This window comes from Mesocricetus auratus, unplaced genomic scaffold, assembly GCF_017639785.1.
Source record: "Mesocricetus auratus isolate SY011 unplaced genomic scaffold, BCM_Maur_2.0 Super-Scaffold_100018, whole genome shotgun sequence".
Classification (NCBI taxonomy): domain Eukaryota; kingdom Metazoa; phylum Chordata; class Mammalia; order Rodentia; family Cricetidae; genus Mesocricetus; species Mesocricetus auratus.
This window is the reverse complement of record NW_024429199.1, coordinates 10,749,890-10,768,240: the sequence shown is the minus strand read 5'-3', so window position 1 is coordinate 10,768,240 and position 18,351 is coordinate 10,749,890. Positions and strand designations below refer to the sequence as shown.

Genomic DNA, 18,351 nt, shown 5'->3' with positions numbered 1-18,351 from the left:
TTCTGCCTTCTTTAAATCTATATGATTTTAAAAACTAATCTCCTTTGTAGCGAGCTGCCGGTGTTTGCAACTACAGTACTACCATACTTCACAACGATCCGAGGCTAAGGACTAAGGATGAAAATAAAGACAAAGACAGTGGCTCATTCTTACAAGGAGAATGGCATTTATTTTTACAAGGGTAGAGCCTCATACACCAAAGGCAGGCATGATGGGAAAACACCAAGGTCAGAAGCCTACCTTCCCAGGGCCCTCCAGCAAAGGGTGGGCCAAAAACAGGAATTAGTTTTTAGACAATAAACAGGAACTTGCATGCAGGCCTTACTAGGAGGAGGGGGCCAGAAGTGTTTTACTAAAAGCTCCTAGTAACAAGCAGTCAACAGACCCCCATGGGGGAAGGGTGCAACACTCCTTTATACTAACTTGTAAATTTCCTTCATTCAGTGGTTATTCAGTAAGCCATGGCTGACACAAGTATTTAGGACCTAAGTATGTTTGAGCCTTTATTGATTTTCTAAAACCCTAGTTGGTTTTTAACAGAAATGTAGTAGTACAAGTCTGCAATTGCCTTTCCCTTCCTAAGAGTCCAGAGACCACCTGGCCCCATGCCCATCCTTCCTTACCAGGGGATCTGCCCGGCCTCTTACCCCATGTCGTCTTTCACCCTTCTCCTGCTTTGGGTTACTTGCCTTCACCAGCCAGGCCTTCCTTATCCTCTTCCTTAAACTCATCCTTTCTGTTTTTCCCAGTTACCTCAGGAAAAAAATGACCAGTTTCTCTTACTCTGTGTCAAGTCAAAGAACACTCGCAAACTATCCAGGTGTCTGCGCAGGAAGTCTCTCCAATAGGCTCCTAAGGCCGGCACCGACACCAACACCCGACCCCTGGCGGCGGGCGGGTGCAGTGCAGAGCCTTTTCATCCTCCAGCAGTTCTGCTCCAGGCTGATTGGAGACAAGAAACACAGTGGATTCTCAGCACCGTCCTCTGCACCACAAACGCCCTGTTTGTGGACCAGGGAAAGAGGTGTTTCAGTCTTGACAGATGCAGTTTTGTTTTGTCTCACTGCTGGTCCTGCAGAAACCCTCCTTGGTTATGAGTGCAGGAACATCACCAACGATGGACAGTATGCTTTGCAGGGTTAGGAAATACTGTTAAACTGAAGTAATGAGACTGATTTCAAGCCCCAAACATCTGCCAGTTTGGCACAAAAATTGTAAAAGGTGTACCATCCATTTGTCTTCTCTTCCACTAAGCTTTAAAAGGGGCTGAGATTTTGGTAGAAGTGACTTGTCTTTGTCTTATTCAATAGTGGCCTTCTGAGCTATGTGCCACAAGTAAAGATTTTTAAAATTTTTTCGACCTCGGGGAGTGAAGAAATTGCTAGAGCCATCTGGATAGAATGGAAATGGCAAATGCAGCTCATGTGTGCTGTCTCAAGACTGTGACTTCCGAGAGGCAGGTACCCCACTCCAAATGTGGTTACCAAGTGCAGAGCACACACTAACAGATAAGAATGCTATGCTTCTGCTCTTAGTAAATGTGGCACAGTTTGGGGATTAATTAGCATTAAAGTGGTATCTAAATACGCTATCCATTCCTGTTACTCCACGGCCTTGCTTAGGACTCTGTGTCCCTTTTACCAGGCCACTGATTATGCTAGCTCCCCATACATTTCATTTCTGTGTGGACTGGTCCTTCCTAATTACCAAGTCCTTTCATAACTGCTCCTAAGAACTCTGTGTCAAACGGATTCTAGCCTCCTTCCTGAGTTCTTCCTCCCGAACTCTTTTCTTTCCTATCTAGAATGGTCAAAGCAAAGCCAGGCAAGGTGGTTCATGTCTGTAGTCCTCCCTCACAAGGCCAGAAGATTCTGAGCTTGAGTTTGATGCTGGCATGGGTTACGTAGTAAGTTCAAGGTGGTGGGGGAGGGATGGGTAATTCCTGATTTCAACTTGACTACATCTGGCATTAACTAAAACCCAAGTGGCTGGGTACCCCTGTGTGGGATTTTTTATAATTAAATCATTTAAAGTAGGAAAACCAGTTTTTAATCTGTATCTTTTGAGGTGGAATGATCCACCTTTATTCTGGGCCACACCTTCTGGTGGCAGCCTATATAAAGGACATGGAAGAAGGATGTTCTTTGCCTGCTTGCCCTCACTCTGGCCAGCAAGTCCATTCCTTTACTGGCATTAGAGCCTACGTCTTTGGGACTCGGATGTATACTGAAGAGCGATGAGACATCCAGCCCTGTGGACTGAACTGCTACTGGATTCTTGGACTTTCTGTTGGTAGACAGCCATTGTTGAACAAGCAGGACCAAAGCCTATAAGCCACTCTAATAAACCTCGTATATATATTTTCATTCATTCTATCAGTTCTGTTTCTCCCGAGAACCCTAATATAGGCTTATAGATAGATGGATGAATGATAGATAGATAAAAATCAAAACAAAATTAGCAAATGCATAGGAAGTTTTTGCTTCAACCATTTCCCAGTATCATCCGTTCCTTCTACCCCCAACAGTATCAGTATATAGCCTTTCAATTAATAATGTCCAGGTGACTTGAAGGGTCTAGGTCAAAAGCTGCTTCATCTCATTTCTCTGGTTATCTTTTTTCATCTAGCTAGACAAATACATGGTGCCTTATTTCTCCTGTAACTTTAACCATAAGAGAACTTCCAGTATGCTGCCTTGAATTAGATTATAGCTAGTAGAGTGCAAACTCCTTGAGTATTGTGTCCATGCTTGGTTTAATTTTGCATACCTCTGAGTATTTAACGTAGAGGGTTCTGCTCAACACAGGAGCATAGGAAGTGTTTATGGAGCAATTCTCTTCAAGATACTCATTCTAGTTTATTTTGCTTGAACTGGGTGGTCTGTGAGATATCTTCTTCCATCTCAACATTTTCTTTCACAGAAGTTTCTCTAGATTTTCAGAGTACAAGTACAGCCCAATTTTATAACAAACCTTATCATACCTCTTGCTTAAATCTGAGTTAATGAATTGTTCCCTTTATCTTGGTAGCCTCGTTTGTAAGCTGAACACAAGGACCACCATCCTGGCAGCAACTAACCCCAAAGGCCAGTACGACCCCCAGGAGTCCGTGTCTGTGAACATTGCCCTCGGTAGTCCACTCTTAAGTCGATTTGATCTTGTCCTGGTCTTGCTCGACACCAGGAACGAAGACTGGGATCGTATAATTTCTTCCTTCATCTTAGAAAATAAAGGTAGGTGAAGAGAAACGAATCATTCACTGCAACAAGGACAGATTAGACCTAACCAAAGGACATTCCCTTAAGTTAAATACTCAAGACATATATGGTGACAGGTAATAGAGAGATACTTAGACAGAAGGCATCTGTGAAGTTAGTGGGCTTCAGAATAATGAACAGAAGGGAAAGTGGCTTTCTCCACCTCTATCACGAAAGTATATAAACTATATATGCATGTAGGGAGGCAGGTAGATGGATGGATGGATGGGTACACAGATGAACAGACAGAGAGCGCTAGATATCCTTTCTCATAAGAGACATCCTTGTGGTAAAAAATTAATACTTTTGCACACAAAGAAAACTGGAAATAATTATGAAACGGAAATCAATAAATGTTAGTTTTCTTTAAATTAGACTACTCAAGTCCTTATTGCCATAAATGAGACCAGAATTATTCTTTTTTAGTTTGTTTGTTTTTCAAGACGGGTTTCTCTGTATTGTTTTGGAGGCTGTCCTGGAACTAGCTCTGTAGACCAGGCTGGCCTGGAACTCACAGAGATCCTCCTGCCCCTGCCTCTCAAGTGCTGGGATTAAAGGCATGTGCCACCAACACCCAGTGACCAGAATTATTCTAAATAATTTTCACTCTGGGGTAAGCTTCTTTTTATTAATCTTACATCATAAAACAGCTTATTCAGGAACTGCATGCTACAAGGAGGATAGGTCTAGATTTCAGTGAACATAAAAACCTGAAGCTTATCTTTTAAAAATGTGTTAGGAGCCAGGTGTGGTGATGTGCACCTTTAATTCCAACACTCGAGAGGCAGGCAGATCTCTGTGAGTTCTAGGTCACCCTGGTCTACATAGTGAGTTTCAGGACAGCCAGAGATATTTATGTAGATAGACTCTGTCTCAAAAAAGGTCAAAAATAAATAAATAAATATTAAAATGTGTGTAGGAACTTCTTCAAATTCCTCAAAATAAGATGTTTTCCAGCTGTTTCTAATTTACTGATTCAATGTCTGATGTGCGGCAGGTTACCCAAGCAAATCAGAGAATCTGTGGAGCATGGAGAAGATGAAAACCTACTTCTGCCTCGTTAGGACTCTCCAGCCCACACTGTCTGATGTGAGCAATCAGGTGCTCCTCCGATACTACCAAATGCAAAGGCAGAGTGATTCCCGGAATGCAGCCCGGACAACAATCCGCCTATTGGAAAGCTTGATCAGATTAGCAGAAGGTTTGTTTCATTTTGCAGATATTTTTATTAGTGCCCAGTTTGTACCAGGCATGCACCATGCAGTCAAAAATGATAAGAGTAATCACCACTCATAGTAAAGGCTGAAAGCATGTCAGAAGATGGGATGGATAGCTTAGCAGATGAAGATTCTTGCCCTAAGCCTGATGACTCGAGTTTGGTCCCTTGGTCCCACATGGTGGAAAGGAAGTATTGACTCCCACAAGTTGTCCTCTGACCTCCATACACACATGTGAAAACACACAAGTAAATAAATGCAGTTATAAAAATTAATAATAGGAGTTATAGAGGTGGCTCAGCATTTAACAGGACTCCCTCCTCCAACAGTTTCCAAGCTTGGTTCCTAGCACCCATGTCAGAGTAACTCCAGCTCCTGGATCCAATGTCCTCTGCTGGCTTCTGTGGGCACCTGCATACCTGTAGTGTACACGTATGTGAGTGCGCACACACTTTTAAAATAATAAAAATTTCATGAATTAAAAGTAAAGGCTCTGAGCCCCCAACTACCATGCTTCTGAGGATACATAGTGATTATGGAGTGAGTCGTTGTACCATTTATGGACCTCCCACAGCTTAAGCTAGTATTCATTTAGAAAGCCTTACTTGTGCTGTTTCTCAGTAGCAGACTCCCAGCATTTTAAATAATGCAGTTTCTTGCTTGTTTGGAATTGTTTCCTATGTAGTGTTACTTGTTCATATCCAGTAATTGCCATTTGTGACTCATGCCTATTCTTTTTTAATAGAAAAATTTTTTTCATATACTATATTCTGATCACAGTTACTTTTCCCTCATCTCCTCCCAGATTCTCCCCACCTCCACACTCATCCAACTCCATACCTTTTCTCGATCCTTCTCCCTGTAGAAAACAAACAAAAATACAGAAAAAATAAAACAAAAAATAAAAGGCATAAGGAACATATACACTTAGAAAAACATATATAGACACTCACAAAACCCATGAAACACAAGCAGAAATATATAAACAAAATGCCAATAAGATTAAAAAAAATACCCCAGCGAGGCATTATAAGACAACACCTATCCAAGCACACCATTGAGCTTCTTTTGGGTTAGCTATTCACTGCTGGGCATGGGCTTTGCCTTTAATCATGATTTGTTCCTAGTAAGATTCCATTGGAGAAAACTGAATTTTCCTTTACTAGTGGTTGTTAATTGGAGATAGCTTCTGTGTTAAGGATGGGAGCTTGTGTCCACTTCATCGCTCAGAATTGGGACCCCACCCGCTTGGACCTGTGCAGGCGCTGTGCGTGCTGTCAGTCTCTATGAGGTCATGTGTATGTCAGTCCTGTTGTGTCTGGAGGACACTGTTTCCATGGTGTCTTCCATCCCCACCTGCTCCCTACTTCTACCTCCTCTTTCCTGCAGTTTCTTGAGCCCTGAAAGGAGGAGTTTGATGAGGACGTCCCATGTAGGACTAGGTGTTCCAAGGTCTCTCACTCTCTACCTGTTGTCCAGTTGTGGGTCTCTGTATTTGTTCCCATCTCCTGCTGTAGAAGCTTCTTTGATGATTGCTGAGCAAGTCACTGATCAATGAATGAGTATAGCAGAGTGTCATTAGGAGCCATTATATTGCTGTGTTTAGTAACAACAGTAGTATTTGGTTTTCCCTTAGGTCCTATCAAGTCACCTGAGCAATGCCAGGCATGAGTCCTGTCTCTTGGGGTGGGCTTCCAATCCAGTTAGGTGCTGGTAGGTCACTCTCACAACTTGTGTGTACATTATGCAGTCAGGTCACCATTGTAGACGGAAGGTTTTGTACATGGGTTTGTGTCTAGCTTTCCCCTCTGGTAGCATGCAGAGTACCTCCGTACCATGACCACCAGCCAGCTGGGATGAAGGCTCTCGTTAGGCACCAGTTGGACTTAATCATGGTCAGTGAGTATATAGGTGTTGTCTTCATCGACAGGGCCTTACCTTCAGTTTGTAGAGAGTAACCAATAGCCTTGATGATAGCCTGAGCTGTTTGTGGATTTCCATAGGGTGTTGTTCGCCAGCACCTCAATTAGATGTGACCTATTGGTGACACTTGAGGTTTCACTTGATGATGAGAGAAATCTACTTGGGACTCTGTCTCCCCCATTATTTGGTGATTCCACTTAGATTTCTTTCATATAGGTATGTTTTTAAAGAAGCTTCTATTGTAATAAATTTCCATATAACCCCTCAAATGGTCCTTAGTTTTAGCTGTCCCTCCCTGTATCTTGTGCCCCCCTCCCTTTCTCTCTTTCCCTTCCCTTCATCCATTTAATCTTCCCATTCCAGTCATGGCCTTGTCCATTCATCACTACATATTCTATTTCTCATTCTTTACCAAACCTCTGTGGTTATACCAATTATAACATGTCTTTTGGATGCTTAAAAGCTAACATCTAGCCGGGCGTTGGTGGCGCACGCCTTTAATCCCAGCACTCGGGAGGCAGAGACAGGCGGATCACTGTGGGTTCGAGACCAGCCTGGTCTACCGAGTAAGTTCCAGGACAGGCTCCAAAACAATACAGAGAAACCCTGTCTTGAAAAACCAAAATAAATAAATAAATAAATAAATAAATAAATAAATAAAAGCTAACATCTACATGTAAGAGAATACATACCATATTTGTCTTTTTGGGTCTGGGTTAACTCAGGATGATTTTTTTCTAGATCCATCTATTTACCTGTGAATTTCATGATTTCTTTTTGTACAGATGGGTAATAATGCGTTGTGTAAATATACAACTTTTTTCATTATTCACTCATTTGTTGACAGGCATCTAGGCTCTTAACAATTTCTGGCTATTATGAATAGAGCAATAATGAACAGAGATGAGCAAGTATCCAAGTGTTTCTCAGCCATTTGTGTTTCATCTTTTGGCTACATTCTGTTTCATTCTGTACCGCATTTTTAAATGGGTTATTAAATTGGATTATTTTCTTCATGTCTAGTTTTTTTGTTGTTGTTATTTTTATACTTTAGATATTATCCCGCTATTGGATATGTAACGGGTAAAGATCTTTTCTCATCCTGTGTCCTGCCACTTTGTCCAGATGCTGGTGTCCCTTGCAATGCAGAAGCTTTTCAGTTTCATGAGGTCCCATTTATTAATTGTTGGTCTTAGTGCCTGTGCTATTGAAGTTACCCGCTAACTCTGTATAAGGATCAATATGTGATTTTAGCTATAGTGGTATTTCTTTTATGAACTTGGGTGCCCTTATCTTTGATGTGTAAATATTTAGAATTCCAATATCCTTTTGGTGGATTTTTCCTTTGAGTGTCCTTTCCTATCTATTTTGATTACTTAGGGTTTGAATTCTGTTTTGTCTGATAATAAAATGACCATACCAGCTTGCTCCTTGAGTCCATTTGCTTGGGATATCTTTTGTATCCTTTTACCCTGAAGTGATGTCTGTCTTCAATGGTAAGGCATATTTCTTGGATTTCTTTCTAGCAGAAAGGTGAATCCTGTTTTCTAGGCCAATCTGTTACTCTGTGTGTTTTGGGGGGAGGAATTTGAGTCATTAACGTTGAGAGATATCAATGGGCAGCATTTACTGATTTGTTATGTTGTTGTGGTGGTATGGGTTTTTTCCTCCTCTCTTGCTTTGCTGAACTACAGTTATTTGTTCCTTGTGTTCTTGTGTGTGATTAATCACTTCAGATTGAAGTTTTCCCTCTAGAACCTTCTGTAGAGCTGGATTTCTAGATAAATGATGTTTAAATTTGATTTTATCATGGGATATTTTTATTTCTCCACTTATTGTGATTGAAGTGATTGGAAGTTTTGCTGGGTACAGTTGTTTGGTGGCATCTGTGGTCTCTTAGAGTTTGCAGACTATCCATCCAGGCTTTTCTGGCTTTGAGTCTCCTTTGAGAATTCAGGTGTTATTCCAATGGGTCTGCCTTGATATGTTATTTGGTCTTTTTCCCTTGCAGCTTTTAATATTCTTTCTTTGCTCTGTACATTTAGTGCTTTGATTATTATGTGCTATGGAGAATTTCTTTTCTGGTCCTGTCTATTTTATATTCTATATACTTCTTGTACCTTGATAGGGACCTCCTTCTTGAGATTAGGAAATTTTCTTTTCTTCTATGATTTCATTGAAAATATTTTCTGTGCCTTCGACCTGGGTTTCTTCTCCACCTATCTACAAAAAGTAGAAATATTTTGTAGATTTGGTCTTTTCAGTGTCCCAGATTTCCTGGGAGATTTGTACTTGGATTTTTTTTTAGATTTAACATTTTCTTTGGTAGAGGTATCCATTACTTCTACCTTGTCTTCAACACTTGAGAGTCTCTCTTCCATGGCTTGTATTCTTTTGTTGAGGTTTACCTCTGAGGCTTTTGTTTGACTTCCTAAATTTGTCATTTCCAGTTTTATCTCAGTTTTAGGTTTTCTTTTGTTTTCGGTGATCTTATTTCTTTGTTAAATTCTACTTTCATGTCATGACATTTTTTTATCTTTCCACTGTTTGTGTTTTCACAAACTTCATTAAGGGATTTGTTCATATCCTCTTTAAGGTCCTTGAACATATTCACAATAGCTATTTTGAAGTCCTTGTCTTGGGCTTCAGCTATATTGTATTTCACTTGACCTGCTGTAGTATGATTTTTGGGTTCTGGTGGAAGCATATCTTCTTGGTGATTATTGATTGCATTTTTGTGCTGGTTGTATTTTTGTGCTGGTGTCTAGGCATTTGGGATTGAGATGATTGTGATACTGGCTTTTGCTATCTGCTCTTGTCTTTGCTGGGTGGCTGTTCCTTTCCTTGTTTTCTGTTGGCCTATCTACATCTTAGGGAAGTGTAGTGCCGTGCTTGTACAGGTCAGTGGGTGGCAGAGAGAATAAAGGGAGGGCAGGAAAATAGGTTGGGAGAGACTTCAGGAAATTTCAACCCAAGGGAAGGAATTCTGTTCACACCTAGAGTTGGAGTCCCCAGGGAGTTAGAGGTGTTACAGAAAGAGGGGATCCTGTAAGTATGTTGCAGTCAGGTAAAGAATTTTCTGGAGAGACAGGGCTGAGACCCAGGGTCTGAACCTAGAGTTGGAGTCTCCAGTGAAGGTGTTGAGGTGGAAGGAGGCACATCTGTAAGCAGGTTGTTACTTACTCAGGGGAGTGTGAAGAGACCCTAATGGATGGCATGAAATGTAGAGTGATTTACCTACCTGAGTCCCTGCCAGGTGTGGCCACTGGGGCCATGGTAAAGTGTTTCTAGGTATTGGGGACTAACAAGAAGGAATGGGGTCAAAGGGTGGGGTCTGAGAGGGTCTACAGGAAGGAGGAAGTCTGGGTCCACTCCAGAGTTTGACTGAGTTCCCCAGGAGTGCAGATAGGGGAGGAGGACATGCTCCTGCAAGCAGTCTGTTACAGGACTGGGGGTGAGATGGGCAGATTGTCATGGAGGACAGGGAAAGAGGGTGAGAATCACCTACCTGACTCTCATCGCATATGGCCACTGGCTTCCCAGGTAAAAGTGTTGCCAGCTCTAATAGGTAGCTGAAACCAAGGGATGGGGTGAGGGGGGGGAAGCTGAGTCCACAGCAAGGTTCAGTGAAGTCGCCAGGGAATGGGGTAAAACAGGAACATGGGCTTGTGCAAGCCTCCTGTGACAGTGGAGTCCCCAGGGAATGGGGGAAAATAGGAACATGGGCTTCTGCAAGCCTCCTGTGACAGGGCTGTTACAGGCTTGTAATAGAGGACAGGAAGAAGAGTAAAAATCACCTACCCAATACCCATCCCAGTGTCTCATGCCTGTTCTTATAACCAAATCAGCAAAGCTGTCCCCTTCCTGCCCCAAAGGCTTAGGGCTTACATGTACATATGCAGCTAATGTCCATCTCAGATAGCATTTACACCTTACCTGTGTTCAAATTAATAACATTCATGCAAATTGAATGTATCATATCCTGAAATCACATAAACTTAATGAAAATGCCATAAAACAAATGAACCTCATTTTATTCAAGAATTTATAGCTATTATTCAGGCAAGAAAAATCTAAAATTTTTTGCTTTCTGGTTTGGTGCTTTAAAGGGCTCGTAAATCATAGATAAAAGAGGTGCCAGAGATGAGAAATGAATTTTAATTTTGTGTATTTAAATGACAGTAAAAATGAAGAGTAAAAATTGCTAAATATTAAAGATAGTTTTACAGTGCCTTTCTTTGCTAGAGTCTAGAATGTTCTCATTTAAATCCACAAAATTTTGTGGGCTATGAAGGACTGGGCCTTCATATGAAGAAACCGCTTTGAAGATGGTTGCCTACTGTACTAAAACTATCTGATATTTAATTTAGCTCATTGGTAAAATGCAAGTCTAGAGAGGAGAGAAGCCAAGTAAAGGATTGCATTTATCACCTCAGATATTCCTAAAGTGTCTTTCTGTCCTAGCTCACGCTCGCCTGATGTTCCGCAATACTGTGACACTGGAAGATGCCATTACAGTTGTGTCAGTCATGGAGTCCTCAATGCAGGTAAGGGTATTTTGTACCTAATGTTCACCCAAATTACAAGCCCTTCTTAAAATGACACTTTATTAACATACTACGAGTTGTAAAAATGATCATATTCTGTACTTTGTACTTCTTGGGAAATTCCAAAACCAGTATTTGAAAGAAGGGGCTGTTGCAGATGGAGAGCTCACTCTGCCTTTGCCTTTGTCTACAAATGGAAGTAGCTGGTCTCAATATTTTCCCTTCTCAGCAAACCTAGGAGAGTTCCTGCTCTCACTAGTGAAGGTGGCTTCCTGGTGCAGTGACCACTCACTGCCCTGCAGGACAAGGAATATAGAAATATAATGATTAATGTTTTTTACTCTTTCGCTCTTCTTGGCCTTTTTTTGAGGGGCCCACCACCCAGCACCCAAGTAAATCACACATGGAGTCTTATATTACTTATGAATGCCCGACCTTAGTTTGGCTTGTTTCTAGCCAGCTTTCCTTAACTTTAATTATCCCATCTACCTTTTGCCTGTGGGCTTTTATCTCTCTCTCCTAAAAATCTTACTTTAGCTCTTACTCCATGGCTGACTGGCTGGCTGGCCCCTGGTATCATCTTCCCCTTTTTTCTTACTGCTCCCCCTTCCTCAGTTCTCCTGTTTATTCTTTCTGCCTGCCAGATCTGCCTATCCTTGCTTCTGCCTTGCTATTGGCCATTCAGCTCTTCATTAGGACCACCAGGCATTTTAGACAGGCACAGTAACACAGTTTCCCAGAGTTAAACAAATGCAGCATAAACAAAGGTCACACACCTGAAAATTATAGTCTACTGCACAGAAATTTGAATGGGTCCCATTGTTGTGATGCCCAAGATGAGGATGTAGAGGAGAACGGGTCTTTCCCACCTGAGCTCAGTGGTCCCTGGTGTGTCCTTACTCTTGTGCAAGTTGATCTGTGACTGCTCTGGTGTTCTCTCGCCCCTCAGGGAGGTGCTCTGCTAGGAGGTGTGAATGCTCTTCACACATCCTTCCCTGAGAGCCCGCAGGCACAGTACCGGAGGCAGTGTGAACTCATTCTGGAAAAGCTCGGGCTCCAGAGTCTCTTGAGCGAAGAACTTGCAAGACTTGAAAGGTAAAGGAGGAAAGGAAAGGCAGATAGTAGAGATGGCATTTGGTGAAATGGGAAGTTAAAGCCAGGCGGTGGTGGCACACGCCTTTAATCCCAGCACTCGAGAGGCAGAGGCAGGCGGATCTCTGTGAGTTCGAGACCAGCCTGGTCTACAAGAACTAGTTCCAGGAAAGCCTCCAAAGCCACAGAGAAACCCTGTCTTGGAAAAAAAAAGCAGAGAACTGCCAGGCATTGTATCTGTTGTGTATAACCAACCACTGCAAAACTGAGTGCAGGTGTGGGGAGGAGACACACCCACTATTTTAGTACTTAATTTTTGAGGAACCAGAAATTCAGGCTAATTAAGGGGAAGATGGTTATCTCTGTGCTCCTTATCATGTTGACTTAGTCAACAACTGGGGAATGGCACAGCAGTGTTTCAAAACTCATCACTTGTGAAGTATGCACAGTACATGGGAGTGATGTGTTAGGCGAATTAAAATTTTACCTAAAGATATTTGACCTGAACTTCAGTGTTCCCTAAATGCATGGGTTTCTGTAAAGCTAGACTTTGAATCTTCACCTCAGAAATGAGTAAGAAATGGCAAGACTGTTTGTCCAGGCACCTTTGTGACCAGTCAGAGTAGCATCATAATATACCTCAACTTGTAATCAGTGTTACCTCTAAATCAGGTAATGACCAAAATGCGTGTTGAAACTGAGTGGCTGTCTGCATTGGGATTGTTGATTGCATTAAGTCAGAACTTGAAAATATTTTCCTATTTCTTCACTCTGCTGACTCCCTGGCTTCTCCCAGAAGCATTCTGCTTCTAATGTGTCAAACCTAAGCACGTTTCTCCTGGGGAGCGGAGTGGAGTTTACTCACTAGTAACGGTATGGGCTGTGGTAAACTGTATGAAATTAACCAGTCTCTCCTTGGCCCTAGCCGTTTTATGACCCAGAGCCATGTATGGTTAGGTGTAGCTGATCTTTTGAAGTTTCAGCTGGGCTCAGTTCAGCTTTGCCTGGGGGAGTCTGCTCATTGTGACCAGCTGGAACGACCAGACCAGACGTGATAAGTGCTGGAGTCAAGAAAAGCTCAGCCTTAGTCATCTCATATTTGGGAGCAACTCCTCGACTGGAATGGGGAGAAGTGTATATGACTTTCTGAAAAGAAAAAACCAAACCTGAATGCTACCTTAAACAGTCCACCCTACTGTTATTTCTTTATCACGCAGAAACATGTTATAGTGTTGATCTTCAAAACAGCAAAACCAAGTGCCTCACACTACGGGTAAATTATCTTCAAGATCCAATTGGCAGCTAATCTCATCAAGTCATAAGAACACAAATATCTATATGTTTTTGACTTTTAAGAAAGACTTCCCCAATAGATCTCATAGTAAAATCACACATATTTTCCCCATACTTTCTTCCATAAAGCACTAGGCTGGTAACCACCTCAAATGATGGCCATTCTGTCTACTCAAGTCAAATGGCACAGATAGCACTTGGCTGTAGGATGCTGTAGCACACCTGAAGAAGTTTTATGTAGAAATTTAATTACTAAGCAAGAATGGCATGATCAAATCATTGTACTGCTGAAATTCCTCAGCTTTGCGGCCATTCTTACAGCTTTATCAAATGTGAGTGCGCTGACATTATCTGATACTGACATGTCTACTCATGGCAGTGATTTGGAAGGCTGCTTGCTTCTCTGTTTGGTTGCAACCCAAATTAGAAACAAGGAACATAAGCACTCTGGCAATATTTCTAAACCTGTGCGTGATAAGTTTATAATCTATTTTTATAATTTGTAATTTTATAAAAGTAATATACATTCTTTGTATTCATTACTAGAAGTAATGAATTAGTTAAAAAAAAGTCAAATGTAATCTTATTTCCCAGATCTATATATTTACTTCTTAGTATATTTAAATTTGTATTTTTAATTCTTTTTTTCTTTACTGTAAATGGATTTTAGAATAATTGCTCTTAAGTGTAATTTCCTTTCAGATTTAGCACAGGGAAGCAGGTCATATGTTTCACCAGTGAGCCAACGTTTCTAAGTTAAGAAGGACCTTCTAAGCACCCTCCCTGGGCTGTGGTGATACTTTGTTTATGCTTTAACAAATACTGCTTGCCTGAAGATCAGAGTGGGGAGCTAGCCGTAGAGGCCAGGCAGTGGTGGCACACACCTTTAATCCCAGCACTCAGGAGACAGAGGCAGACAGATCTCTAAGAGTTCAAGGCCACTCTGGACTTCATGAGATTGAACCAGTCTAAAAGAGAAACAGAGCCAGGCGGTGGTGGCTCACCCCTTTAATCCCAGTACTTGGCGGTCACATGCTTTTAATCCCAGCACTAGGGAAGGGAGGTGGAGACAGGAGTCATGTTGCTGGGCAGAGAGGGGAATATAAGGCCGGAGGAGACAGGAGCTCATTGCGTTCAGTCTGAGGATTCGGTAGAGGTAAGAACTAGTGGCTGGCTGCTCTGCTTCGCTGATATTCCAGCATTTACCCCGATATCTGATTCAGGGGGTTTATTATTAAGACAGATTAGAACTCAGCTACCCTGGGGAACTGTAATTCCTGCTAGAAAGTAGTTCTGACCTGTACTCAGCTTTAACATGCCCAACACTGAGAGCAGGCTGCCTGAGTAATCCTTCATTCAGAGCTGAAAAGCAGGTGCTAATTCCAAGTCAGACTGCAGGAGAGCTGCCCAGTCTCCGAGGAACCGTGATGGGGTTTTATAGGAAAGGGTGCACAGTGCCCAGAGGTTCTGCTGTGCTTGTGAAGATGGATAGGCATTGGTGGCAGCAGAGGCTCTGCTGTGCTTGGGAAGGTGGATAGGCATTGGTGGCAGCCGCAGGCAGGAACCACAGGCTCTTTACTTCCATGGAAGGCAGTTCTCATGCACACTAAATTTCAGTACCTCCTTTTGGTAAAGCTGCGGGTGAAATCCACATCTCCAGACTCTCACTTTAATTCTGATCCACAAACTGCCTAGGTAGCATCACTTAGCAACATCGGCTTCTGTGCAAGGAGACACAAGGATTTCTTGTATTTGAACATTACACTGGAAAGGCTCTGAGTAAGCATTTTACACTGGTCTTTAGAAGGTCTCCAATGAAGTCACTGGCTTCCTGAGAGATCTAAACATGAACCAGCCTCTGGTTTCGTTTTCTTTATTACAGTTTTAGGTTGAAAGAGAATGCTTGCCAGAGCACTGGATTCAAAGTAATTTTCTTCTGCTCAAGGAGACTGTACTTATTATTGACTTAAAATTGTGTTGCACTTAGATGTGGCATCTTAGAGACTAAAGAAACAGAAGGCTGGCATAGAATTTCTTCCTTTCAATGTTTTCCTTGTTTGTCTCTGCCCAGGTTACAGAATGAGAGTGTGCACCAGCCCCAGCCACAGGCCGTAGATGTTGTGGCGGCTCCCTGTTCCTCGAGAAATGACCCAAGGGACAAGCCAAGGCTCAGGACTTCAACGCAGCAGGGACAGAGCTTTAGCTGCGACAACTCCTCCCCTGCTGGTGGTCCCATGGAATGTCCTGATGGAGACTCCACACCTGGTCTTTGTCTTAGTGGATTAACAAGTAGTAACCACTCAGCCGAGCACAAAAGTGGCAGAGATGACACCTTAGACCCCTTTAACCTTGTGGCATCTCCTGAGATTGAACCAGAAAGCAGTGCTTTGTCTCCTGAACTGAAAACAACTGAGGAAAATGTGGCTTTGAAAATCCCTAACAATAAATCTCAGGGCAAAGAGAAACGCGGGCCAGGGCACAGGAACAAATTCTTAGAAACTGAACATCTTCCGTCACTGGGAGCCATGGATGCCCCCTTAAGGTCACATAGTGTCAAGGGTACAAAGGTTAGAAAGGCAGCAGTTCCATCTGAAGGAGCAGGACAGGATGGTGAACCAAACTTTGGTCTGACTCCTGTACCCCACAGGTCCCCCAAGCTGAAGAAAGAGGGGTCCCAGAGTGTACATAGCAGTACTACCCGGGTGCGATCACTGCCTTTTACCCCTTCCATTCCTTTGCCTGGACCAGAAAAAACAACAGGAACACCCAAAAGAAAGAGACAGAAATCTCCCGCTCAGGTGCCAGAGTCTGAGCGTGTTGAGACTGCACATACTCCATCGGTGAAACTGGCCAAATTCACTTTCAAACAGAAAAGTAAACTGAGCCACTCCGAAGCCCACAGCCCTGTGCCTCCCACTTCCTCTAACATAGCAGTCAACGGTTCTAAAATTTCCCAACAAAGGACAAGAAGAGAAGCAGCTGTGCCTGTGGAAGGCCCAGGAAAGTTGACATCTACCTCAGGAGATGGATGCTCTGACCAGCTGCAGGCAAAGACAAAGGAGCTCTCAAGGCAGCTACCAGAGAGAAGTCAACCACGAGAGGAGAGGGACCAGGGGCCTGAAAGAAGGGCTATTCAGCTCCAACTGGAGCTTGGGAACCAGGCTGGGCACTCTGATCCAGCTTGTGAGACAGACAGAAAGGAAGGGGTTTCCTGCAGTAATAAAAGCAGCAAGGTTCATGCTGGCACATTAGCCAGACTGGCAACCTTCTCCTTCGCTTCCCCACCAGAATCCAAATCAGAAGCCCTCCCTCCTGAAAGGAAGGACCATGGGGAGAGAAGGCACAGCCCTCCCGCAGCCACAGTTCCAGTGCTTGGCCAGCAAAGGCAGTCCTTTCAGCTGCAGCCGTCCACTGAGAGAGGGAATCTCTCCACACACTCCCTCTTCAGCCTATCAGAACTAGATGACGAAGCATTAGATTTTGACTGGGAGGAAGAGATGAGAAAGAAGCCATGATTGTGAAAAGCCGTCTGGCCAGAATTGTCTTTCCCAACTCAACCGAGCGCCTTCAAAGGACATCGTCGTGTTTACAGGTGTACACACAATGTGCATTAAGTGCCATGCAAAAGTCCAACTCCCTTGTTGGGTTTATAATTTCAGGTTTATGTTCATGAATTAAAAGGCTAATGAATTTCAGTCAGTGTGATACCAGCACGTGGGATGAATGAATTAGTGTTTCATTTCACAAAAAGATGACTTGCCATGCTAGGGCATTTCTACTTTTTCACCTGTTCTTGGGTGGCTTTTGTTGTGTTGCTTTGGTTTGTTTCATTTGGTGGAGAAATTAATTTCTAAGTTGCTTCTTTCACTCATCCAGACCAAATGGCATGAAAGGAGCACTCATAAATCTAAGGAGGCAAATGAGTGTTGTCTGTTTTCTCTGGCTATTTTCTTTTATATTTTCTCTCCAGTATGTACTGAATGTGGTGACTATTTATTAACATTTGGAATGCCTTGGGAAATCATGTGGTTTTCTCACACTTTTGCATTCATTCACATACAGCAGATTAAATGTGACTGATGGGTTTCTGTCTTTGAGAAGCTTCTTCCGTTCCCTGGCATCAAAGCAAGTGGTACAGTGACTTTCTGAGCACTGAGCTTTGGGACTTTCTCTTTTTTCCCCTGGAGCCAGTACTCACTGACTTGATTCTCTTTTGCTCTCAGGAGCCTACCTTCACTACAACTTCAATCATGTGGTTGGTAAAGGGTGTGAACCAGGACCCCAGTGTAATGGGTCACATCTGCACCAGTGTTTATATGGAAATGTAACCCTGCTAGGCTGTCATTTATGTGTCTTTAAAACCAAACAAATTGGGCCCAGAAGTAGAATGCTTATCCATCATGTATGAAGCCCCTTATTAAATCCCTTGCACTACAAAAACTAAATACATAAGCAAAAATAAAAGTAAATAAACCAAAGAAGTTTCTGATGCTGGTGGGAATAGATGACTCAAACCCTGTTCTTCTGTGTGCTGCTAAACCTCTTTCTTTGGATTCTAGCAGGGTCCTTGGGGTTCCTAGAGACTTGCTTCAGAATGTGCATTTATAACAGTGATCAATTCTTTAATTGACTGGGGGACTTTGGGACATGAAGAGTACTCAAAACTGTATGTGCTTTGTTAATGTTTACTTCATGAAATTCATACAGAAAAAAACCCACAAAAGTTTATAAAACCCATTTTCTTAAGTATTTAAAAATTAATTACCAAATTGACTATCTTTCTGGAACATTTTAAATTGTTAGAACATATTTATTACTTAAGAGTCTTCAGGCACCTCAAACAGTTCATAAAATGTTTATACAAGCAGTAATTTTAAAAAGTATTGAAGTATTGCATATTCCTTAAACCTGCTCAAAAACATTAAACTATGGTTTAAGTAATGTGTTTTTGCAATTGTTTAATAACTTTCAGGCATAGAATGATCCTGAATATATTACTAATCCCCTATCATCTGTTTCTTT

The 18,351-nt window shown here is 42.3% G+C and overlaps 1 protein-coding gene across 1 annotated transcript in view; it reads left to right on the top strand.

Annotated features, from left to right (window-relative positions):
- The window catches only part of Mcm9 (minichromosome maintenance 9 homologous recombination repair factor), a 71,785-nt gene extending 53,978 nt beyond the window's left edge, over nt 1-17,807 (top strand). The window contains exons 9-13 of the mRNA XM_013115807.3: nt 3,031-3,233; nt 4,255-4,458; nt 10,862-10,944; nt 11,894-12,039; nt 15,401-17,807. Of these exons, the coding sequence (XP_012971261.1) occupies nt 3,031-3,233; nt 4,255-4,458; nt 10,862-10,944; nt 11,894-12,039; nt 15,401-16,844 (2,080 nt within the window). The 3' untranslated portion in view covers nt 16,845-17,807. The remainder of the gene's footprint in view (nt 1-3,030; nt 3,234-4,254; nt 4,459-10,861; nt 10,945-11,893; nt 12,040-15,400) is intronic.
- The last annotated feature ends 544 nt before the right edge of the window (nt 17,808-18,351 follow it).